Below are 24687 nucleotides of genomic sequence, written 5' to 3' on the forward strand. Positions count from 1 at the left end.
CCATATCATGAATAACTTCTTTTCCAAAATAAATAAAACTAATTTTTAATGTAATCTTAAAATTCACTTCTTCAAACTAGAAAAAAAAAAACATTTTCTGGCAAAATAAAAAGAAAAGGATCAAAGAGCATTTCACTATTTCTCGTTCTTCATTTTTCCCTTTTCGGCTTTTATTCTGCAGTTCCTTAACATTCCATAACCAAGTAAACACACACACACACACACTCCCTTAGATCTTCCGACTTGATCTGTTTTTTCACATTTCTTCCTTCTCAACGCATGGAAAATCTAGGTACATAATAATACATGGATTCTACATTTACGTACACTATATTTATTTTCCTGTTCATGATCAATTAATTGTTTTTTTTATAGTGTGCATGTGATCTGCTGCAGATTGAAGAAGAAATACAGAGAGAGGAGTAAAAGGTTTCTATATAATATATGTTACATGCAGCGTAGGGGTGATCAGAAGAAAAGTGAATCACAGACAAATTATAGGAGAAATAGTAGTAGACTTAGTGGACGTTCAGGATCAGCTCAGCCTCAGTACCAAAGGGTTACCTCTGGAAAAGGCGGTGGTAGCTCTGTTCTACCTCCTCCTTCTCCCGATTCCTCTGTTTCCTCTTCTCCTACCACGCCAAGGTATGGGTTTTTACTACTTATACTCCCTTTGTCCCATTTTATACGGTGGGGTTCGGAGTACGAGGGCCGAAGTTCCTAACTTTTAGTGTGAATTTGGACTAGAGGCGGAGCCACAATTTGCCGTTTATGGGTTGCATCGAACTAATAACTCGTTTTAGTTACTGTGTTGGTAATTAAATTTTTATACATATTTAATAGATTTCCTAATACAAATCCAAAGTCTATGCAGAGGCGTAGCCAGAATTTAAAACTTATGGGTTCAGTATTTTAATTCTTTTAAGTTACTAGTTTCTAAATTAATAATTGTATAATTCAATAATTTTTTAAGACAAATACAGCGTTGGACAAAAGTTACTGGGTTCTGGAGAACCCGTAACCGAAGGGCTAGCTCCGCCCTGATTCGGACCCACATTTTCCAAGTTTTTTGAAACAAAATTTATACGTTTGAGAATTACTTAAGAAATACTATAATCACAATAATTGATAATTCTAAATGTTCATGGAAAAATCATGGTCAAAGAAAAACTTGTTTGACTCTTCAAATAATATTTATGTCACATAAAATGGCACAAAGGGATTAGTATATTTGTGGAATGAAAACAACCCGAAATAGAACAGAATGGATATAGAGGATTCATGCAATCGACCTCAACTAGTTCTGACCTGTTGTTGTGCTTAGAATACATAATGCTGATGCATTCTGATACATGTATGTTAAATAAACAAAGCTTTGCATTTTCTAATATGATAAACGAATACTAGTACAAGAAAATGTGACCCAAGTTAAGCAATAACCTAGATAGTATTTGCTTGGGAAGAAAAGGAAATATAACAAAGAAGTGTTAATTATCTCATGCATTCGATGAGTTTTCAGGATCTTCAGTTGCTCCAACTTCAGATAAATCTGTTGAGCCATCAGATGTAGTTGTCTGCTTAATCTCTTCTAGGAAATTGGAGATCAGTTACGTTTGATTAAGAAACAGAATTATGGAAAAGAAGTTTAAATTAGTCCTGAAATGTCTACTTAATCTGTTCTATAAAGTAGGATATCAGTTAAGTTTGATTTTGCTTATTCGCATCGAAAGCTTGATAGTTCCTGTGCAAGTGATCGGGCTTCCTATTTGTCCAAATTCATAATTCACTCAAAGCATAACCCCTAAATTACCAGTATCTCCTCATTGTTCCATGACACTTCGCTACATTGAAAGAATGAGTTGATTGGAGTTTAGTTTGAACTGCGCTTTGTTGTTGGTTTGAGTTCCCTCAGTAGAATGTTACTTTGTTATCGTAAGTTGTTGATCTATTTATCTTATTGAGCTATTTCACTTTTGAGGAGCTTCCTAGGGGGTAATCATCAACTGCACACGACATGCATCTGAATTTTTAGACATACTTGCATGCAACTTCTTAGTGTGTTCATGGACAAATTTATTTAATCGAGAAATTTTTTGGTTGAATAAAAGTTGACTTTTTATAATGATTTCTTATATTAGTTTCAAGAAGTCTGATGGAGAAACTGGTTCACTGAAAGTGACCGATGCTATTGCTGATCAGGAGTCTGTTGATCTGCAAAATGATGCCCCAACCAGAATCTCAGGATCAGGTTTTTGTATTTTCCTCTAACCATTAACTATTTATCTGGTTCATATTCCTTCCGAAAATTCCTTGATTTAATGGTTTGCTGCTTAATTGATTTTTTTGTCGACAATTAGCAAAATTCCTTCTAGCTTATCTGCATTGCATTATGGTTTACTGCAATGATCTTAGTTTGTTCGTATCATTTGAGATTTCACAGCTGTTTCCCTTCACCTCTGTCAATGAAAAAATTCCATGCATATTGGATTTCTTAACTTTTCGTATGTTTGACATTCTTAGTAGGCGTTTGGACATAAGAATTGTAAAATTCGAAAAAATGGTGAAAAAAATTTTCAAGTGAAAATGGTATTTGAAATTTAGAGTTGTGTTTGGACATAAATTTCAGTTTGGGTTGTTTTTGAAGTTTTGTGAGTGATTTGAGTGAAAATTTTGAAAAACAGCTTTTTGCAGTTTTTCAAATTTTCGAAAATTTCCAAAATGCATCTTCAAGTGAAAATTGGAAATTTTATGAACAAACGTTGATTTCGAAAAAAAGCGATTTTTTTTGGGAAAAATCTTCAACCAAATTTTATGTCCAAACGGGCCCTTAATGTTAGGAGTTTTTAGAACTCTAAAACAGCTCAAAGCATTTTGCATATTCTGGAGGGGTTAGTAAAAGTGATTCTTCGTAGAAATACTGGTAAACGATTGATTTTATAGAAGTCCAAACTGTTTCTGAGTATCTCCAGGTTAATAGGCAAAATGATGATGAGAAGCTTACATTGGTCTAGCAGACAGTAAAGGATCTAGAATCTAGATTTTTAGAATCTGCTTGTAGCAACTGCACATGGATCTATTGCATGAATTATGAAATTGGAAGCTAAATTACCAAAGGTGTGATACTACTGAAGCTTAAGGGAATAATCTCAAAGAAATCCAAGAATAAAAGAGATTTGCTGCCTGCAGTACGTAAAAATTGCAAAAATCAATGCTTGCTTATAAGTAAAACTTATCTGGGAAAATTGAACTTGTAATGGAATAAAGATGCATAAACTAAGCACGTCCAGCATGCTACTGCTTTTGTGGGCTCAATATGATGATCAGAGAGGCATAACTTTTTTCTCGTTTTCGTTCTTTTTGTGCTCTCTTTTATTTGTGTAAGTACTAGTTTTCATTTCTTTATTTTCTCAAGCGTAGTACCTCTCATCTGGTGTGTCCCTCATCATTTATATCAATAATTTGATAGAAAAAACAAATAGGTGATGTGATGCGATGCCTTTTTTCTCATTATTTCATGCGTTCAATGAGTTTTAAGGATCTTCAGTTGCTCCAACTTCAGATAAATTTATTGAGCCAACAGATACAGTCAGACACGACGAATACCAAATGGTTTCTAGTGATCTTTCTTCTCAACATGCATCTATAAACTTGGATCAATCAGCTCCCAAGACCCCCATGAAAGGTATTCTTGCTTTCATGTATGTCCTTAGTGATTAGACATTAAAGAATTTCCCAATGCAATTTTCTCTTGATGGATTCTGCCTCTGTCGGTAATTGGATGCTCAAGGGTGTGGAAATCACAGTAAAGATGGTAATGAATTGAACAGTTGGACATATATGATTATACCCGCTCCATAAATTGGCTTATGTATCTGCATTATTTGTTCTGTATTGATAAGGTTTTGAGTATTTCCAATGCTGTTTCATTTACTTGTGTTTCTATGAACTGTGTTTGCATATGGCAGATGACACTTCTAAGAAAGTATCTCTTCAGTTTGGAAGCTTTACGCCAGGTTTTGTGAATGGGATGCAGGTACCATATAACATGTCATTCATATATTCCATGTGCTTTACGAGAGGATAAGTTATCCTTTAACAAAAGGATTACATTTAACTTCTTGTTATAATTTTTGCTCTTAACTTTAGATTCCTCAAAGAACCAGCTCAGCACCGCCCAACATGGATGAGCAGAAGCGCCATCAGGTAGTGTAAGCTGCCTAGTAATTCTTTATGGTTTGGTTTCTCTGCAGATACTACATCAGGTTGGAATTGGCTAACTATTTCAATGTACCAAAAGCACTAAAAGTTCACTCAAATTATATAAAATTGCATGGAGAAACTTGAACAGCTCCTCCTCAAAATAGTTATTGTCCAAGATTTTAGCACTTTATTTCTGAGTGGAATAGATCAAGATAAAGTTTAACTCAAGTAATACATTTGCGCCACTATGAAGCTTCTCTTCCAATGTTGCTGTGGCTGATTGAAAAACCTGTGCTCATAATTTGGACATGTTTCTCCACATTGATAGAGAGAGCTGACTTGGAGATTGCATCGTCTAGCTGTATTTGTTATTGGTAACTGAAACTTGAGCTTGTTTAAAGTGAAAGGAATCATCTTTTCATTATTTTTTTCAGGAACAGCATTTGAAGTAATATTATGGTGCTTTTCAATTGCCAAAGTGATGTTCTGATTTGTATTTTAGGCGGAACGTTAATCATCTCCTTAAAGCAACATTCTGTTTTGCAGGCACGATCTAGTCCTTTCAGGCCACTGCAGCTTTTGTCTTCTTCTGCTTTACATCAGCCACAGCCGAGGGAGGACATTGGGAAGCCGACGAATAAAACTCCTGATCCTCAACATTTTCCTGGAAGGGATCTACCCATTCATGTTTCACCTGCTCATCCTGTCAGTAACATGCAGAAGTTATCCTCTCTCCCTTTTCCTGGGGTTCCAGTCAATCCTCCTTTTATGCAGCCACATGGTCCTGTGCATTTCGGAGTGCCCGGAGCACAGGTTCAACATCAAGGAATGCCCTGTTCTTCGTTTCCGATGCCAATGCCACTACCAGTTGGAAATCCCAACATTAGGCATCCCCCATTTGTCCCTGGTCTTCAACCTCACCATATGCAGCTTCAGGGAGCTATGCATCAGGGTCAGATGATGAACTTCCCTCCTAAATTTGGTCATCAGCTAAGCTCTCAGTTTGGCAGCACGGGATTTGGGATTTCACCACAGTTTGGTCAGCATGTTAGGAACGTTAATCCTCGTCGATCTGTTAAAATTACTCATCCTGACACTAAAGAAGAGTTGAGACTAGATGAGAAGGTTGACATGAGGTTGGATGGTGGTTCATCTGGCTTGGCAATACATCATCTTGGGGGCTTACCATCACAGCCTATGCATTATGGTCCATCTCGTCCTATTAACTTTTTTCCACATGTTCAGCCAAGTCCAATTTTCTTACAAAATCCTACTTCGGTTCCTATAACAAACTCCCTTGTGGCTCCCTGTGCTCCAGCACTAGGATATAACTCTCCAGGTAGGCAAGATTACTAACTTTTGTTGGTGATTATGCTTTTAATATTGATATTATTTTTTCTGTCTGCAACTTTAAAACGTATGCGTGGTCTCCAGCTTCAGTTCATGTGGCCGTTAACCAAGCTCCTGGTTCTGTTGGAAGAGAGATTTTGACATCTTCATTTCCAATTGCCAAGAAGACAACGGAAAAAGAAAAAGCACAGCAACCAGCTTTGAGAGCTAGCTCTAATGAAGAGGAACCAAAGATTCTCTCAGAAACCTCTGTCGAGGTGTCAGAATCTGCCTCTAAGCCAACACCATTTGCTTCACCCTCTGATAAATCACTTGTTTCTGTTGATAGACCTCCTTCTAGTGGTGCTACATATGTAGAAAGCAATATTAACCATGTTCGAGGAGTCAGTGATATTGAGACTGAGTTGAAGAACCCTCCCAATAAAAGCCAATTGCATCCTCAACAACAGCGAGAGGTATGTGTACGTTTGCTGATTATTTCAAAATGCCTTAAGCATTCTCATAACTTTGTCATTCTCTGAATCAGGCTGGAAACCCGACGTCCATATCAAATCCTTCTCCACCAAATTCAGTAGACCGTATTTCAGAATGTCAAAATGCTGAAACTATAGAAACCCAAGCAACTTCAACACTATCAAAGACGCTTGGTGATGCTTCCATTTGTTCTGGAGCATCACAACGTAATGCAGATGAAGCTTCAGAACAATCTGGTGTGACAATTGATGAGGGGAATGTGATTGCTGGTAAGGGCATTAGACAAGGACAACTTACAACTAATCCATTTGGACGGCCTTCTCTGGGCATAAAAAATGAGGATACTTATAGCTCCATGACAGCGAAAGCAAGTGAACAAACTGAAAGAAACTCACATTTAGCAACGGAAAATGGTAGGAATGCATCAGATCAATTATCGAGTGCGGGTGGCTGTGAAACTAACAATGTGGTTTATAAGTTGTCACATTCTGCTGCCTTATCAGGTCGCAATATTTCTGATGTTATGGTGCCTGGGTGTGGTTCACCGAAATATTTAACTGAAGATAATGAATTAGGATCGATATCTCCTGAAACTAGACCTGCTGCTAAAACAAATAATAAAGATGTTTTGCTTTCTGGATCTGGAGCAAAGCATCATGAGGATTCTCATATTCCCACTTCACCATCATCTCCGTCATATACCAAAACAAGGGGAAAAGTCTCTGAGGAAACCAAAACAGAATATCGTCGCGTTCAAGGATCAGGTTCAAAGGATAAACCTTCAAATAAGGTGAAAAGTACAACCTCCAGGGGAAAGAAAAAGAGGAGAGAAATTCTTCAGAAAGCTGATGCGGCTGGGGACACGTTAGATCTTTATATGGCATTTAAGGGACCCAAGGAGAAACAACAGTCTTCTGTTTCTTCAGAAAGTGTTGAGAGTTGCACCAGTCTCACTGCAAGGAAGATATCATCGAGTTCCAACGAAGAAGATTTTTCCGCAAATGAAGATAAAAAGAGTACAGGTGAACCTAACAACTGGGAAGATGCTGCTATGTCAACTCCAAAGCTGGAAAATTCCGGTAACAACAAAATTGTTAATGATATGCTGAGGCATCCAAATGGTGGAAGTGCCACTACAGGCAAAATGAGATACTCAAGAGATTTCCTTCTTACCCTTTCTTCTCATTTTGCTGATCTTCCTGCTAATTTTGAAGTTCCATGGCATATGGTGGAGGCCCTTTTGAGTCCTAACGCCAGCATTTCAAAAGGGGTAGATTTTAACAAGAATGACCCGAATTCCTGTCCTGGTCAAACCAATACTAGAAGACAAGGTAGCTCTTCTTGGACTGAACACCGTCCTACTGGAATGGCGGATGATAGTAGGTGGGTCAATGAGCAATATATTGATATCAACCAAGGGGGCAGTGCTAATGGTCCTCGTTCAGGTCGAGGAAACCACAAGAATATGAGGAATCTACAAGGACAGCCACCTAGCCAATATGTATCTGTGTTTCCTGCTGGTGCAATGCTGCCATTGGCCTCTCATGGAGGAGTACAACATATTCGGTCCGATGCCAACCGTTGGCAGCGGGTTTCTGGCTCCCGAAAAGGATTAATGCCTTCTCCTCACTCTCCACTGCAAGTTATGCACAAAGCTGACAAGAAATATGAGATACGTAAAGTGACTGATGAGGAAGAGGCAAAACGACGACAGTTGAAAGCTATCCTCAACAAGCTAACTCCACAAAATTTTGAGAAGCTGTTTGAGCAAGTAAAGGAAGTAAATATTGACAGTGCTAACACTCTTGCTGGTGTGATTTCACAGATATTTGACAAAGCTCTAATGGAGCCAACATTTTGTGAGATGTACGCAAATTTCTGTTCTCATCTAGCTGGGGAACTTCCTGATTTTGTGGAGGACGATCAGAAAATAACCTTTAAGAGACTGCTCCTTGATAAATGCCAGGAGGAGTTCGAGAGAGGTGAAAGAGAAGAGGCGGAAGCCGACAGTATGGAAGAGGACGGAGAGATGAAGATGTCAGAGGGGAAGAGAGAGGAGAAGAGGTTACAAGCGCGAAGAAGGATGTTAGGGAACATAAGATTGATTGGAGAATTATACAAGAAGAAGATGCTTACAGAGAGGATAATGCATGAGTGCATCCAGAAATTGCTGGGGCAGTACCAGACTCCAGATGAAGAAGATATTGAGGCTCTCTGCAAACTTATGAGCACTATAGGAGATATGATCGACCACTCCAAGGCGAAGGATTACATGGATGCCTATTTTGACATGATGACGACAATGGCTAATAATACAGATTTGTCTTCTAGGGTGAGGTTTATGTTGATGGATATTATTGATTTGAGAAAAAATAAGTGGCAGCAAAGAAGAAAAGTAGAAGGCCCCAAAAAGATAGAGGAAGTGCGAAGGGATGCCGTTCAAGAACGTCGAGCTCAGGTCACCCGGTCCACTCGTGGTCCAAGCACTGTTTCTTCTTCTAGAAGAGGGCAGCCCGCAGATTTAGGTCCTCGGCCATCCATGTTTTCTCCTCCAGCTCCTCAAATGACTCCATTTCGTGGAATGACATCACAAAATCGCGGATTTGGAAACCAGGATTTCAGGTCAGAATCTAGACATCCACATGAGAGTAGGACATCATCTGCTGCCTTGCCACAGCGACCTGTTGATGATAAAACAATGAGCCTTGGTCCGCGGGGAAGCCCCGGAAGGGCAACGTCTTTCAGGGGCCCACCAATGCATTCTGGTGGTCCTGTGGCAGATGTACATGCTGGTTTTGGAGAATCCAGAAGACCGGCTGCTGGTTCAGGTGGGCGGAATCCAACATCCGGGTGGTCACCATACAACTCAAGACAAGAATCGACATCCAAATATGCTCCCGGGACAGCTGTGAAGCCTATTGCTTATGCTCAACCAAATCAACGTGAGCACGAACATTATGCAGAAAGAGAAGTAACAAATATAAATCCTTCAGGGAGATCTGCGGAACCACCAGCGGCAGCCCATCCGCATAGACCGTCTGCTGTGTCAAATTCACCAGGAATGATATGGTCTGAAGAACGTCTTAGAGAAATGTCGATTGGAGCTATTCGAGAATTTTACAGGTAAATTTTCTCTCTTCTATTGTTAGATTTGTCTATAACCTAATTGCTACTCCTTTCTTTTACGATGAATCCATAACAGAAACAGTGTTGAAAACTATACGTGACAAGTGAATTACTGACCATAAAATGTAAAAAAAAAAGGGCAGCCCGCTGCATTAAGCTCCGCTATGCGCGGGGTCCGGGGAAGGGTAGGACCACAAGGGTCTATTGTACGCAGCTCGAAAACGTAACAAGTGAATTACTGATCATAAAATGTAAATAAAGATTTTAACTTGAGGACTTTTTTCAGAATCTGCATCTTAGCAAGAAAGTAAAAGAACCATCTGAAGAAAAAGGTGCATATAAGACCTGCTAATTAATTACGAAGTTTTTGAAATATGGTTACTTTTATAGACTTTCCGCCTCAGTGTAATTAATGAGATGGAGTATTTGTTTGCACAGATCTGTAACGTGAAAGTTATTCTAGTAAGGAAAAGTACTCCTATGATTGTAGCTTCATATTCAACCAACTTTGTTAAGGAAACTTGTAGCGAAGAAAACCGTCAACTGCATTTACATAATGTATTTGACATGCTTCCTTCATTCTGTTTGACTACATGAGAGAAGATCCTTTCAGGGATTTCCCACTTTTAATTTGAAGGAAAAGAAAAATGATAAGCTTCCTATCTATTTTCTCATCTTAATATTCATTCAAGGAATCCTGCTCTTCCTATATTTCACTTTACAGCTATAATGCGTGTGATTTTCTGGTTCCAGTGCAGTTGATGAGGATGAAGTTGTTCTACGCATTAGAGAGTTGAACTCATCAAGCTTTCTTCCAATGATGTTATCGATATGGGTAAATGACTCATTTCAGAGGAAAGAAAGGGATAGAGATCTTCTTGCTCGGCTTCTTATCAGTCTTACGAAGTCCAAGGTGGTACCAGATATCAGTCAGCTCATTGAAGGGTAAGCAGCCAGTTTCTTTCCTAATTTCATCCGAGTCTTTGCTTATAGTTGGTTTTCTCTAAGCAGGTTTGAATCAGTTTTGGCTACTTTGGAGGATGAAGTTACTGATGCTCCAAAAGCACCTACATTTCTTGGTCACATTTTTGGTAGATTAATTAGTGAAAATGTGATATCTCTGAAAGAAGCAGGACATCTTATACGACATGCTGGTGAGGAGCCTGGTCATCTTCTGCAAACTGGATTGGGATATGAAGTTCTCGAAAGTACATTTAACCGTATAAGATCAGAGAAGGGAGAATCAGCCTTGAGAGATATCTGCAGTGCCTCCAGCACTCAGTTGGAAGATTTTAGACCGCCTGAGCTGTCATAAGGTGGCAACAATAACCTTTTGTTTTCGACGTGGTTAACATTATTTTACCTAAGAACAAATGCAGCAGGACAACTGAATATGCAGAATTTTTGGTGTAATGCTTAGACGTGTACAAGATGGTAAAATTTGTGAGATCAACTATTGTGAAGCATATACCAATTCAACTTACTGGGCTCCTAAGTGTTTTCTAAGATACTAGTAAATGTCCTTCTCCCTACGTTCCTTTTAGCCCTTGGCTATTATCTTCCCTCATTTTGGTCTATTATTTGTTAGGTCATATGTTTATGGTGCAGGTGACAAGTGACAACCAAGTCTCATTTCTGAATTTTATTCAATGAAACTACCTCTTTTTATTTTTATTGAACCTTGGCAAATAAGATTGGAAGCAAGTATAAGTCGGGACCGAAAGTGGGTACTGGAAATCAGGTGAGAAACCAAAAAAATAAATAATGTGATTTCAACCACATAATTAGAGTTTACTAATTAATTTGATATTCCTATATGTCTTGCTAGTAGGTAGTTGAAAGTTTCCCCGTTTATAGCTAGTAATATTAGTAACATTCATGTACCTTCATATTCTTAGATCTATATTACGTCATGTTCTTTAGTTCGCTTAAGTTATTGTATTTCCTTGTTACTCCATTTGTTTCAATTTAGATGACACACTTTCCGTATTAGTCCATTCCAAAAAGAATGACACATTTCTACAATTGGAAATAATTCAATTTGAAACTCTTCATTTTATCCATTTTACCCATCATGAGAAGCTTTTATAACCACACAAATGTCATGACCTCACAAAATTTTTACCCCTTAAGCTTTTAAGACCACAAGTTTCTAAAGTCTTTTTTTTCTTATTAAACTCTGTGCCGAGTCAAATTACCTCATCTAGATTGAAACAGAGGGAGTGCTATAACTTATTCTTTTATTCCTCTTTTTCTTCTCTCTTCCTTTTCTTTCTTTTTCTTCTTCTTTCTCACTTTTTCTGAGCCGAGAGTCTATTAGAAACGATCTTTCTACCTTCAACAGGTAGTGATAAGTCTTGCGTATACACTACCCTTCTCATACCCCATTTGTAAGAATACACTGAAATTATTGTTGTTGTTGTTGTCGTCGTCTTGCTGGTGAAAAGTAGCAGGTATTGAGTTAAAGATTCGAGGTGTACACAAGCCGGTGCGAACACCATCTTTATAGAAAAAATTGATACTCTATGCATTAAAGTATCTAACGTTATTAAATGTAGGTGTATATTCAGTATTTAGCCCCCCAAAAAAGTATATCCAATGTATGTTATTACTACTAGATGGTGATGGCCCGTGCCAATATTTATTTGCTTTGACATAAAAATGTAGAAAGAAAAGATTAAATAATGCAAGGGCAGAACATGACATACATGATCATTATCTATACAAATGTCATAACTGGTAAGCTTAAAACAAAGACTTTTATCTACTATTTATTTGTGCAAAATAGTATATTCTCTAGTATCATTCTAATACTATAGACATAATACCCTAGAAAATGTTTTCTTTTGCAAATACATCACAAGCACATGCATTTGAGTTCATCGTTAGTAAGAGGTTGTCAGCAGTCTAATCTTTGCCATTCCAAAAATCACCATGTGAGGAGAAGTGTTTAGCACCTATAAAAAGCAAGTAAACACCAATTAATTAAAAGAAGTCCAAAAATAGATGTATTATTCTTCATTGAAAGAAAAATGTTGTGAAGGGAAGTTGCAGCTTCCAAAATACCAATAGAGCAAGATAGCAGAAGAGGATGTAAACTTGTAAAGTAGAACAATCAGTATTCATATGGTATTTTCTCTTTGTATTCACCTATTTGCCTCTAAACAGATGGTATGACTTGAAGCACCTTTTGTTCTATTCTTCATATTACATTCACAAAGAATTTTGGTAGCAGAAATTTTTCACACATTTTTACTACTTCATCACATGCATTACATGTGTATTTCTAGATTCTCCTTACCTAGTATTGCTTGTTATGTATTCTTTTGGAATAATACAATTCCACTTGTGGTAAATATTTTTTACAATTTGTTAAATTCAAAACCCTTTATCAGCTTTCTCAACATATGCTTCTTTTTTTTTCTGGAGGTTATTATAGTACTATTTTTCAAATTCATGTTCATCATATACATGAGCTTTTGGTCCCTTCACTTTATCTTCTGAATTGGAATATACTTAAACTGCCAAGTTTTTCCTTCTTTCTTTCACATTTGACCTTTTCTTGTTCACAGAAATTTCATCATTTTCATTTTTATTAGTCTATTTAAGTGTATTTCACCTCTTTAGTTCTTATCTTAGCAAGCTTGAAATATAAGAAACTCAAATAGCTTACTAAGATAGGTTTTTTTTTTTGGGGGGGACAAAAGCTTGCTAAGATAAGAACTAAAGAGGTGAAATACACTTAAACATCCTCCTATATTTTTCAATTTCCCCATGTTTAGTTGGCCTAAATGTTTTGGAAAATATTTTCCTCATGAACTCATTTTCCTCGGAGAAAAATATTTTCTCTATCAAGAGAAGAGAAAATATTTTCCAAAACCCCTTCTCAACCTTCCCTACCCTATTCCCCATCCCCACCAACCCCTACCAACCCAACCCCACACCCCATCCCAACCCGCCCCAACCCCACCCTAAATAAAAATATTATTAATATTACTTTCTTTTCATGTTATAGATAAACTTTTTTTTCATTTCAACAAATGAGTATTTTTTTCATGATATAAAAAATTATTTTTTTTCATTTTAACAAAAAAATACTTTTTTTTATGTAGAAAAAATATTTTTTTTCATTTCAATAAAAAAAATATTTTTTTAATGATATAAAAAAATATTTTTTTATTTCAATAAAATGAGTATTTTTGTTTTTTCATAAATGAATATTTTTTTTTCAAGGATTGAAAAAGAATTGTAAAAGTAAGTGAAGGTAGAAAGTAGTAGCCCCGAGAAGAAGTCTAATTCAACAAATATTATTTTAAACTTCCGGTGTCTAAGCCTTTAACTTGACTTATTGACTTCTTTGGACATTGTTTGTCTATGCATAGGAAGAACTTAAAACATAAGTTCAAGATATATTTGTTTAGAATCATTGGATCATCATTTTAAATTTCAAACAGGACATCAATCGAATAAAGTGTCATAAAAGGAAAGCAGATCTCTACACTTCAAAACAAACAGTAGGCCAGTACTATAGGAAAAGAAACACCTAATAGATGCTATTATATTCCAATAAAACATGCTCTTAAGAATGGAATTGTTTACCCTAAAAATGGATAACAATTGAATTTATACGTGGTTTGAAAGACACGTGATTTTACTTGGCACAAACTGAGAAAATATAAATTGATATTGAAATTGACTGTAAAAAGAAATAAATGCAAACCAAATGAAAGGTATAGCTTTGGTCCTCGATTTAGGTCACCCTCGAACCAAGTAAAGATTCTACTGATATTGAAAGCTAAAAGAAGACAGTGTATTGCTTTGTATTGCGTGAATGTAATGCTCTTTTACAAATGATCAGATCCTCTTTATATTGTAGAGGAGTCCTACTTTAGTTATAACTCTAAATACAGTAAGAAATCCCATAATTTGCTAATTAATCGGTCTTATCTTGATACGTGCCGAGATTTCCGTCGTGATCCTTGATCGATTACGGATATTTTGGCTTTCCGTTACTTGACTAGGTAAACTCCCATCGGTCTTGCTCGAGCTCTATTTTGCTTGGTCTCGATCTTGGCCGATCTCGATCTTGATCGGTCTCTGGGTCACGAGCTCAGCAATCTAACTTCGTACTATGTCTCGATATAGCATGAGGCCGAACCTTGACCTATCACGTTCCTGTCTCGATCAGTCATCAAAAGGGCAAGCCCGTTTTGACCCTATAGAGATAGTCCCCTCGTTTCTCGGGAAGAAGGTGACGAGAAACGATATGAATTTCCGAACTCCGCCTCAATGAGTGATGACATCAGCGACGAGCCCGATCATGACGTAAGCGATGAAATGTCCCGTCGGTCCAATTACCAAGGCATTAAATGCCTATCAGTGGTTGGTCGACCATTCCAGTTCTGAACCGTCGCCTGCAGCCTATAAGAACCCTAGCCCTTTCTCATTCAAACTTTTACACTCAATGCTCTTCCTGCTCTTACCTTTCGAAAAAATCCCTTTGCTTCATAATTTCATACCTAAATTTCTTGAACTCTAATCAACCGCATATCATACCAATTCCCTTCTCTCTTGTTCTTTAATGGCTAAAACTTCCAAAACTGTGCCACAAAAGGAGGTTGCTTCTTCATCACGGCATGTCGGTGATGAGGCTGTGGCGGAGCCTCACCCTGAGGAATTCGTTCTGGTAGGGTGCTCAACTGTCACAGACTTTAAAATCGAGAAGACCTCCTCGGTGCAGGGCCGATGTGAACCTGTCTCGAGGTATATATGCACGATCACTAAAGACATCCTCAAAAAAGTTAAAGAGGAGTGTAACTGGGAAAATACGGATGTAGTAGTTCCTTCTCCTGAGGAATTAATCACCACTCATGTGGAGGGGTACCTAAGTGTTTACACTTACCCCTTCACGTTGGGTCCCTTAGACCCCATCATCATTGCCTTCTGCAAGAGATACGATGTCACCCTAGGTCAAATCCATCCTTCTTTCTGGAGAATAGTGATTCTCCTCGATTCTTCACAAGCAAAATTGAGGGATGTCCCTTCACCCTCGATCATCTCATGCGCCTTTACAGTCCCCTGCTCTATCGAGGAGGACTGATCAAGCTTGCCCGCTGGGCCAGTAGGGCCTCATCCTCCAGCATAGACGAATCTCGGGATCGAGGCTGGATGGGGCAATTTGTCCTAATAAGGACTTCGAACCTGATCCCTGCTGAAGACATGCCGCTCCTTGAGAAGTGGAACATGAAACGTAAGTACACTTTACCTTGAACGTTTAATTTGCCTTTTCGCTTCCTATCTTCTTTCCTTATCTTTGTTTTGGTGTTGCAGTTGTGGCCCAAATGTCGGACCCAATTCTGGAATTAAAGAAATGGGTCGAGGGCCTGGTGTCACAGAGACCCTACTCCGAACGTTCCTGGATGGAGTTGTCAAAGGGTCGTTAGGAGGCCCATAATCATGGTAAGATTCTGTCTCGGAATGCTTATGGTTCTGGCCTTTTCTCAAACTCACTTGTCTTTTTGTTTTCTTTTTCTTTTGTAGGTCTCGGGAAAGATGTTGCAATGAGACCCCTTTATGGTGATGAAGAAGTCATTCCCCAACCACCAGCTCCAAAGCATCCCAAGGAGAAAAAGAGAAAAATAGCTCTGAGTTCACCGGGCTCGAAAAAGAAAAAAATGGAGAGGAGGCCCCGCAAGCCCAGGTGGACACCAGTGTCATATCCTCGAACTCAATTCGCCAATTAAGGGATGAGTCTGAAGAAGAATAAGAGGAAAATTCCAAGTTGGTGGCCCGTGTGCGGGCTAGTGCTTCAATACAAAAGCCCTCATAACCGGAGGAGGCTGGTGGGGGAGCTTTGGCGAAGTTCCTGAACCAGCAAGAGTAGAGGCCACTCCGTCCCCAGCTAAGGCTATCGAAAGAGAGACCGGGGGCGAGGCTTCCCGAGCGGCAGAAGAGGTCCCGAGGGACGAGCTCGGGGTGATCGATATTTCGGGATCCCCTCAGGTTTCGGATGCTATGATCTGTTAGGCAGACTGCTAAAAGTCGCTCTTACGAGGGTCTTCAGGGGGGACCGATATCCATGGCTTCTTGGACGGGATTGAATCGGCTGCCTCCGAGGATGTCATCGGGTTTGACGATTTACTGGTGCCGAAGAAAGTACCATCATCGGGCGCTACTGGATCTTCATCGAGCCCGAAACTGGTGGACCGATTCCTGACCCCGAGTGCTAACCCAGGCCGCAGGCGGAACATAGCGCTTACTGTCCTAGAGGATTCTCGGGTCTTCTCTCCCCCCATAGGAAATGTTAGCTATCTGAGAGGCTTGGTAACCGAGAAGGACCAGGCCATGATGAATGATGTGGGGGTGCTTGCCTGTTTAATGAGGCTCAACACACTCTGAATCGGGTAATTTCGAGAGTCTCTTCCTTATATCTTTTAAACCTAAAATTGTAGGTTATTCTAACATCTTCTTCCTTGCTTGCAGGCTTCAGTGTTGCATCATAAGGCTTTCCTCAGAATTCGTGAGGAGCGCGAGGCTGAGGTTTGGGACCTCACTGAGAAAAGTGATACCTACAGGCTTCTTAGTGAGGCTTCAAGCCGATTTAGTTGCGGCTCGGGATAACCAAACTGATATGGCCAAGCAGGTATTCCGAGTACTTCACGATAGTGAAGATGAGTTAGAGATAATGACTAGCGATCCAATTCTGCAGGTCCGGCAGAGGCTCGAGCAGATCGGACGGCTCCAAAAGCAGGTGGACGAGATACAGGCCGAGGCTGAAGCATTCAAGAAGAACATGGATATCCTAGCCTCGAAAAAGGAGACCGTCCAAGCACAATTGGAGTCGGCTGAGACCCAGCTCCAAGCTTCTAAAGAGAAAGCCTCGGTGTAGGCCGAGAAGATCAAGGAGCTTCAGTCTCAGCTAGACTTGGTCATTTCTAATAAAGCAAGCTTGGCCAACGAACTCGAAGTAGCCAGATCTAAGGTGGCCACGGCCGGCATCAAAGCTGATGATAAAGTAGCCCAGTTTAAAGTCGACGTCGAGGTCATCCAAGCCAAGGCCAAGAGCATGGTAGATTATGCAAAATGGCAAGCTCGGAGGAAAGCCCTTGAGGAAGATCATGCTCAGGGCTTCGATATTATAGCCGAGATCGAAAAAGCCAAAGCGGAAGAAGTTCGGGCCCGGAAGCAGGCATTCCCTGAGGAAGACTCCGATAGCCTAAGTGAATCCGAAGATGGGGAAGATCCCGAGGATGGAGAGGCGACCTCCGATGAAGACCAAGCCACTTAGGACTTTGTATTTTTTTTGTTCTTCTTTTTGCACTTTTTCTGAGGCCGTTTTGGTCGTTATAAATTTTTGTACTAGGCCGATTTGGCCTTTGTAAAAACTTATTCTGTATAAATATAAGGCTTTCTTTTTCCCTTTCGGCTTTTAAAATTTTCCTTTTCTTTGTTATTTGCATTCACAAAGGTTGAAATGCCTTAGCATGAAACAATAAGGTTGTGTTCGAGGGTTCGAACAAACCTTGCCTTTTATTGCCTTTCTGGGTTAAGGCGTAATTGGGGTTCGATGTTATCGAAGTTTTTTATTTCGAAAATGTCTTAAGTTTGAGACTTTGTCGAGGGTAGTCTTTAGAACCGGTTGTGAAAGAATTTTTTCTTTTTTGAAGGCCTATTTTTATTACGGATTTCGGACTGCTCCGAGCCGTGTTAAATTGGCCGTAGCCTTTTAGTTCAAGACCTGCCCATTGGGCTTGTTTTCCCATTTTATCCGGGCTTGCCCGAGATAATAGTCCCTGAGTGGGGCGGTCGTGGCCTTTAGAAATTGGGGAGTTTCCTATTAGGTCTTTTGCCTCCGAGGCCCGATGACTTGGGTTGTTTGAGTTAGACGACAGTCCCCGAGTGAGGGAGTGGTAGTTCGTATTCCGGTTAAGTATTGCCCTTGGGCTCGTTACGAAGCTCTTTAAGAGATGTAAAGAGGAAAATATTTTAAGCATAAGATGTTTGCAAGGAAAGTACTTCTCTTTATTCTTGATCAAAACAGTCATACATGCGTACATGTTTATACCAGGGCTCGAACAATCTACATGGGCACGGTTCATTTTGACCGTTTGGCCCTTACAATAAATCCTATCTATCGATACCCTCCTTTTATGAAGTAGTTTCCTCGCTAGAGTTGATATTCAAAGATAACGCATATCCGAGGGTAGCTCCCCCCAGTATCCGAGGTTGATTGTAAAAGAACCTCGGATATTGTTGAATTGACCTTTGATGCCGATTCGTAATCGGGCTTGATTCTAAGTTAGCACGATTCACCGTTGCCTCATTAAAAACCTCGCCGAAAAATCCATTTGGGACAATACCGGTCTAAGAGAAAAAAGAGTGCAACACATGCTTTCATACCTAAAGACTTCGTTCCGTTCGCCGAAAAATCCATCGTCGATTCTTATTGACCACCTGCAAGTGTTAGTTTGAAAAAAGGGAAATAGAAAGGGGGTGTATCTTAATAGTAATACCGTTTTAGGTTAGATATGTTCCAATTGCTCGGTAGATGTTCTCCATTCATCATTCTAGGTTTGTAGGACCCTTTTTTCGGTGACCTCGAGAATCTGATACGGTCCTTCCCAGTTCGGACCCAATTTTCCTTCGTTTGGATTTCAGGTGTTAAGGGTGGCTTTTCTTAGCACCAAGTCCCCGACGTTAAAATATTGAAGATTGGTTCTTCGATTATAGTATCTCTCGATCCGTTGTTTTTGGGAGGCCAATCGGACAAGGGTGGCTTCACGCCTTTTATCCAATAATTCTAGGCTCGTATTCATGGCCTCTTCATTTGACTCATTTGTTGCGTATCGGAACCTGATACTCGGCTCTCTGACCTTGACCGGTATTAGAGCTTCGGTGCCATAAACTAATGAGAACAGGGTAGCCCCGGTATTGGACTTCGATGTTGTGCGGTATGCCCAAAGAACTTCGGGTTGAATTTCCTTCCACTCCTTTGGCGTCAGTTAGCCTCTTCTTAAGATTTTGGATGATGGTTTTGTTGGTCGATTCAGCTTGCCCGTTCCCGCTGGGATGATAAGTCATTGATAATATTCTTTTGATCTTGTGATCCTCGAGAAATTTGGCCACTTTGCTGCCGATGAACTGTTTTCCATTATCACATACAATCTCGGAGGGCATCCCGAATCGGCATATGATGTGATCCCAAATGAAGTCGATGACTTCCTTCTCCCTAACTTTCTCGAAGGCTTGTGTTTCAACCTAATTAGAAAAATAATCAGTCATAAATAAAATAAATTGAGCTTTACCTGGTGCCCATGGAAGAGGGCCAACGATGTCCATTCCCCACTTCATGAATGGCCATGGGGATAAGACTGAATGGAGTAGTTCCCCGGGTTGGTGAATCATCGGTACATGCCTTTGGCACTTGTCGTATTTTTGAACAAACGCTTTCGCATTTTTTTCCATGTCGATCCAGTAGTATCCGGCTCTGATTGCTTTGTGGACCAATGATTCGGCACCAAAATGATTTCCGCAAGTGCCCTCGTGAACTTTCCTCAAAACATATTCAGTATCTCCCGGTCCCAGACATATTGCTAGTGGACCATCGAACATCCTTCTGAACAAGGTTTCGTCTTCAGACAAGGTGAATCATGCTGCCTTTGTGCGTAGGGCTCTCGATTCTTTTGGATCTAAAAGAAGCTTCTCGTTCTTCAAATATTCTATGTATTTGTTTCTCCAATCCTAGGTCAAACTTGTGAAGTTTATATCGGTGTGGCCTTCTTCGGCCACTGACCTCATAAGCTGCATGACAGCCCTCGAATTGAGTTTGTTGTCTTCAACCGATGACCCTAAGTTTGCGAGGGCATCAGCCTCACTATTCTGATCTCGAGGCACATGTTGCAAAGTCCATTCCTTGAACCGGTGTAAAGTTACTTGTAGCTTATCTAGGTATCTTTGCATTCGTTCTTCTCTAACTTCAAAAGTTCCGTTAACCTGATTCACCATGGGAGGGAGTCACATTTGTCTTTGATCACCTCCGCTCCCAAGACTTTGGCTAGTTCGAGACCTGCAATCATGGTCTCATATTCGGCCTCGTTGTTAGTCAATTTTACAGTTCTAATAGATTATCTAACCACGTTACCTGCGGATGGTTATAGCACGATGCCGATTCCGTACCCCTTTGCGTTCAAAGCACTATTCATAAAGAGGGTCCAGATTCCTAAGGATGTACCTGAGTTTACTAATAGTTCTCTTTCAACCTTGGGTACTAGGGCTGGTGTGAAGTCAGCCACGAAGTCTACCAATATTTGAGACTTAATGGTTGTTCGAGGTCAATATTCAATATCATATCCGCTAATTTTTATGGCTCATTTGTCCAACCGTCCCGAAAGCTCGGGCTTATGCAAAATATTTCGAAGTGGATAAGTTGTTACAACATATATGGGGTGACATTGAAAGTATGGTTTTAGTTTCCTAGAGGTGCTTATCAAAGCGAGCGCCAATTTTTCTAGGTGGGGATACCTAGTTTCGGCCTCACCTAAGGTTTGACTAACATAATAGATAGGGAATTGCGTACCTCATTCCTCTCGGACCAGGACTCCACTTACCGCTAGCTCCGATAATGCCAGATACAAGTAAAGTTGTTCGTCTACCCTCGGCGTGTTAAGCAGCGGCGGGACCGATAAGTACCGTTTAAGCTCCTCCAGGGCCTATTGGCATTTCTCGAGTCCACGTGAAGTTATTCTTTTTCTTTAGCAACAAGAAGAATCGATGACTCTTATCGGAGGACCTCGAGATGAATCGCCCCGGGGCGGCTATGCGCGCGGTTAATCTTTGCACAGTCTTTACGTTGTCTACTATCGTAATGTTCTCGATAGATTTGATCTTGTCGGGGTTGATTTTGATTCCTCGGTTGGATACCATAAAACCGAGAAATTTGCTTGACCCAACCCCAAATGCGCATTTTTCTGGGTTCAGCTTCATGTTTTATTTCTTCAGTATACTGAAAGTTTCCTGCAAATGCTTCAAATGGTCCTCTGCTCGCAGGGACTTACCTAGCATGTCATCAATATAAACATCCATAGATTTCCCTATTTGTTCTTCGAACATTCGATTTAATAGGCGTTGATTGGTGGCATCAGCATTTTTAATCCGAATGGAAATGCATTACATCACTAAGTACCATACTTAGTGATGAACGAGATCTTTTCCTGATCTTCCGTGTTCATCTGTATTTGGTTGTACCCCGAATAGGCATCGAGAAAACTGAGGATCTCGTGTCGGCCGTGGCATCGATCATGCGATCGATATTAGGCATAGGAAAAGAATCCTTTGGGAATGCTTTATTTAGATCTTTGTAATCTACACACATTCTAAGTTTGTTTCCCTTCTTGGGGACTACTACTGCGTTTGCTAACCATTCGAGATATTTTATTTCCCAGATGGACCCTATTTTAAGAAGTTTGGTTACCTCGTCTTTGACGAAATCATGTTTGACCTCGGACTGGGGTCTTCTTTATTGCTTCACCGGATGGAACTTTGGGTCCATGCTTAGTTTATGGGTGGTGATTTCCAGTGGGATCCCTATCATATTGAGATGGGACCAAGCAAAGCAATCCATGTTAGCTTTAAGGAATTAAATAAGTTTTCTCCTGAGCTCGGGAGTTAGCCCCGTACCCAGGTATACCTTTCGTTCGGGCTGATGTTCGATCAGTATGACTTGTTCCAGCTCTTCAACCATTAACTTGGTGGCGTCGGAATCATCGGGTACTATGAAGGATCGAGGGACTCCATAATCATCATCTTTATCAGTTCCCTGCTTCTCTAGTTGGGTCGAGGCCGGCATCTGTAGTTGCTATTTTGCCTCATGTTTTCCCTTCGAATTTGACCCTTTCGTTGATGAGAGTGATGATATCGGTATCACTTCGTCGACGGCAAACATTTCCTTGGCGGCGGGTTGCTCCCCATAGACTATTTTGACTCTCTCTGGTGTTGGGAATTGTAGAACCCGGTGAAGGGTCGAGGGCACTGCCCTCATATTATCGATCCACGGCCTCCCGAATAGGACGTTATACCTCATATCGCCCTCGATCACATGGAACTTCATCTCTTGGATGGTCCCGACCACGTTCACTGGCAAAGTTATATCGCCTTTGGTGGTTGCACATGCCATGTTGAAGCCGTTTAGTACTCAGGTCGAGGGCACAACCTGATCCTGTAGGCCGAGTTATTCTACGACCCTCGATCGAATGATGTTGGTCGAGCTACCTGGATCAATTAAAACAAGTTTAACTTGAGTCTTATTCATAAGTACAGATATTACCAGTGCATCTTTATGGGGATTCATGATCCCTTCTGCGTCCTCGTCGTTGAAAGATTAGGTTCCTTTTGGTATGTAATCCCGAGTTCACTTCTCCCTCGTGATCGATACCTTGGTGCATTTTAATACTGGTTCTTGGGGAATATCGACCCCTCCAACAATCATGTGAATGACGTGTTGCGGTTCTTCTTGCTCATTCTATCTGTTGGGATCTCTATTTCTAAAGTGATTCTTGGATCGATCACTTAAGAATTCCTGAAGGTGCCCATCATTGAACAACCGGGCTACTTCCTCCCTCAGATGTCTGTAATCTTCTGTTCTATGGCCATGTGTGCCATGATACTTGCACATTTGGTTGGGATTTCTCTGGGCTGGATCAGTCTGCAGAGGTTGAGGCCATCTAGTATCCTTGATACGTACGATAGCCGATACGATGGCGGATGCATCAACACTGAAGTTATATTCTGACAGTCGTGGTGCTTCTTTGGGCCCAGCATTCCTGTCGAAACCATTATTTCTCATGATCCCTCGAGAGCTCTAGCCTCGATTATTTCTCCTTTCTCCTCGAACAGGGTTGCGCCCAGGTTTGTTGCCTCTACGATCTCAATTATATGGCTGGTAACGATCCCTGTTCGACCGTGGTTCTCAATCGATGTCCCTTTTGACTCTGTCGACGGGCCTGATAGGATAAACAGACCCGGAATGAGTCCCCAGCTGGTCGTCTTCGACTCTAATCTTCAATTGGTACCGATTATGCACATCGGCCCAGGTAATAGCTGGGTATTCAATCAAGTTCTGCTTCAACTGCTGTGAAGCCACTGAGCTTCTTACATTTAGTCCTTGAGTGAAGGCTTGAACGGCCCAATCATCAGTGACCGGTGGTAGATCTATTAATTCCATTTGGAACCGAGACACAAACTCTCTGAGCATCTCGTTATCTTTCTGCTTTACCTTGAAGAGGTCCGACTTTCTAGTCTCGACCTTTATGGCTCTGGCATGTGCTTTAACGAAAGAATATACAAGCATGGAAAAAGAATCAATGGAGTTGGGTGGCAAATTATGGTACCATATGATCTCTCTCTTTGACAGGGTCTCCCCAAATTTCTTCAATAATACGGACTCGATCTCACCGTCCTCCAGATCATTCCCCATAATTGCATATGTGTAAGAAGTGACATGCTCGTTGGGGTCAGTTGTTCCATTATACTTGGGAATTTCTAGCATGCGAAACTTCTTGGGAATCGGTTTAGGAGCCGCGCTCGGGGGGAAGGGCTTCTGTACGACCTTTTTTGAATCCAAACCCTTCAATATCGGTGGTACCCCCGGGATTTGATCAACTCTAGAATTATAGGTTTCCACCTTCTTGTCATTTTGTTCAATCTTCTTTTCCCCCGATTCAACTCGCTTTGTTAGTTCTTCGAGCATTTTCATGATTGCGGGATTAGTCCCTGATTCATTTTCGTTCGATCTCCTTGACACCGATTCGACCCTATGAACAACATCCTAGGACGGCTCTGGCTCAATCCTGCTTGGTGTGTGGTTCTGGTTTTGGAGTTGTGCTATTGCAGCTTGTTGAGCCTGCAACATCTCGAATATCACCCTAAGGCTGATTCTGCCTTCTTCACCACCCTGTGTGCTCTGACCGGCCGATCGAACATCTCTACGGACGCTACTCTCGGGATCGACGACCAAATTTGCATTAATGGCAACATGGAAGCTGATGTTGATTGGGTCTACGGTCGGAACTCCAACGAGGGTGGAGGTACTTCATTCCCTGGGGCGGCTATGTTGTCATTTTTGTCATGGTTACCGAGGTCATTATCCATGTGTACGGGTGCTGCTTGACAGTTTGACATGTTGATCCTGGAATCAAAGATACTCACAAGAACAACTGTAAAATAGTATGGGTTACGAAGGTTAGTACCAGGAAATCACTATTATCCTTAGCCCCCTGTAAGCGCCAAACTGTTTATCCTAAAAACGGATAACAATTGAATTTATACGTAGTTTTAAGGACACGTGATTTTACTTGACACAAACTGAGAATATATAAATTGATATTGAAATTGATTGTAAAAAGAAATAAATGAAAACCAAATGAAATGTATAGCTTTGGTCCTCGAGTTAGGTCACCCTCGAACCAAGTGAAGATTCTACTGATATATATGAACAGAGCAACAGAATATTGAAAGCTAAAAGAAGACAGTGTATTGCTTTGT

General features: G+C 40.5%; 1 protein-coding gene across 4 annotated transcripts; it reads left to right on the plus strand.

Moving 5' to 3' along the window:
* Positions 1–28: 28 nt before the first annotated feature.
* Positions 29–10657, plus strand: LOC107809718 (eukaryotic translation initiation factor 4G-like). Of its 4 annotated transcripts, none has more exons than XM_075246570.1 (11): positions 29–292; positions 397–645; positions 2139–2248; positions 3560–3682; positions 3966–4033; positions 4147–4203; positions 4747–5539; positions 5635–6005; positions 6077–9147; positions 9904–10095; positions 10162–10657. In XM_075246570.1, exons 2-11 carry the CDS (start codon positions 452–454, stop codon positions 10463–10465), a joined length of 5283 nt encoding a protein of 1760 aa, XP_075102671.1. In that variant the 5' UTR covers positions 29–292; positions 397–451; the 3' UTR covers positions 10466–10657. The 4 variants fall into 4 exon arrangements, with proteins under 4 accessions (XP_075102671.1, XP_016489870.2, XP_075102672.1 ...); XM_016634384.2 differs by having other exon boundaries at positions 153–292; positions 376–645; XM_075246571.1 differs by having other exon boundaries at positions 153–292; positions 376–645; positions 3581–3682.
* Positions 10658–24687: the final 14030 nt, after the last annotated feature.

This window comes from Nicotiana tabacum, chromosome 23, assembly GCF_000715075.1.
Source record: "Nicotiana tabacum cultivar K326 chromosome 23, ASM71507v2, whole genome shotgun sequence".
NCBI classification, from domain to species: Eukaryota; Viridiplantae; Streptophyta; class Magnoliopsida; order Solanales; family Solanaceae; genus Nicotiana; species Nicotiana tabacum.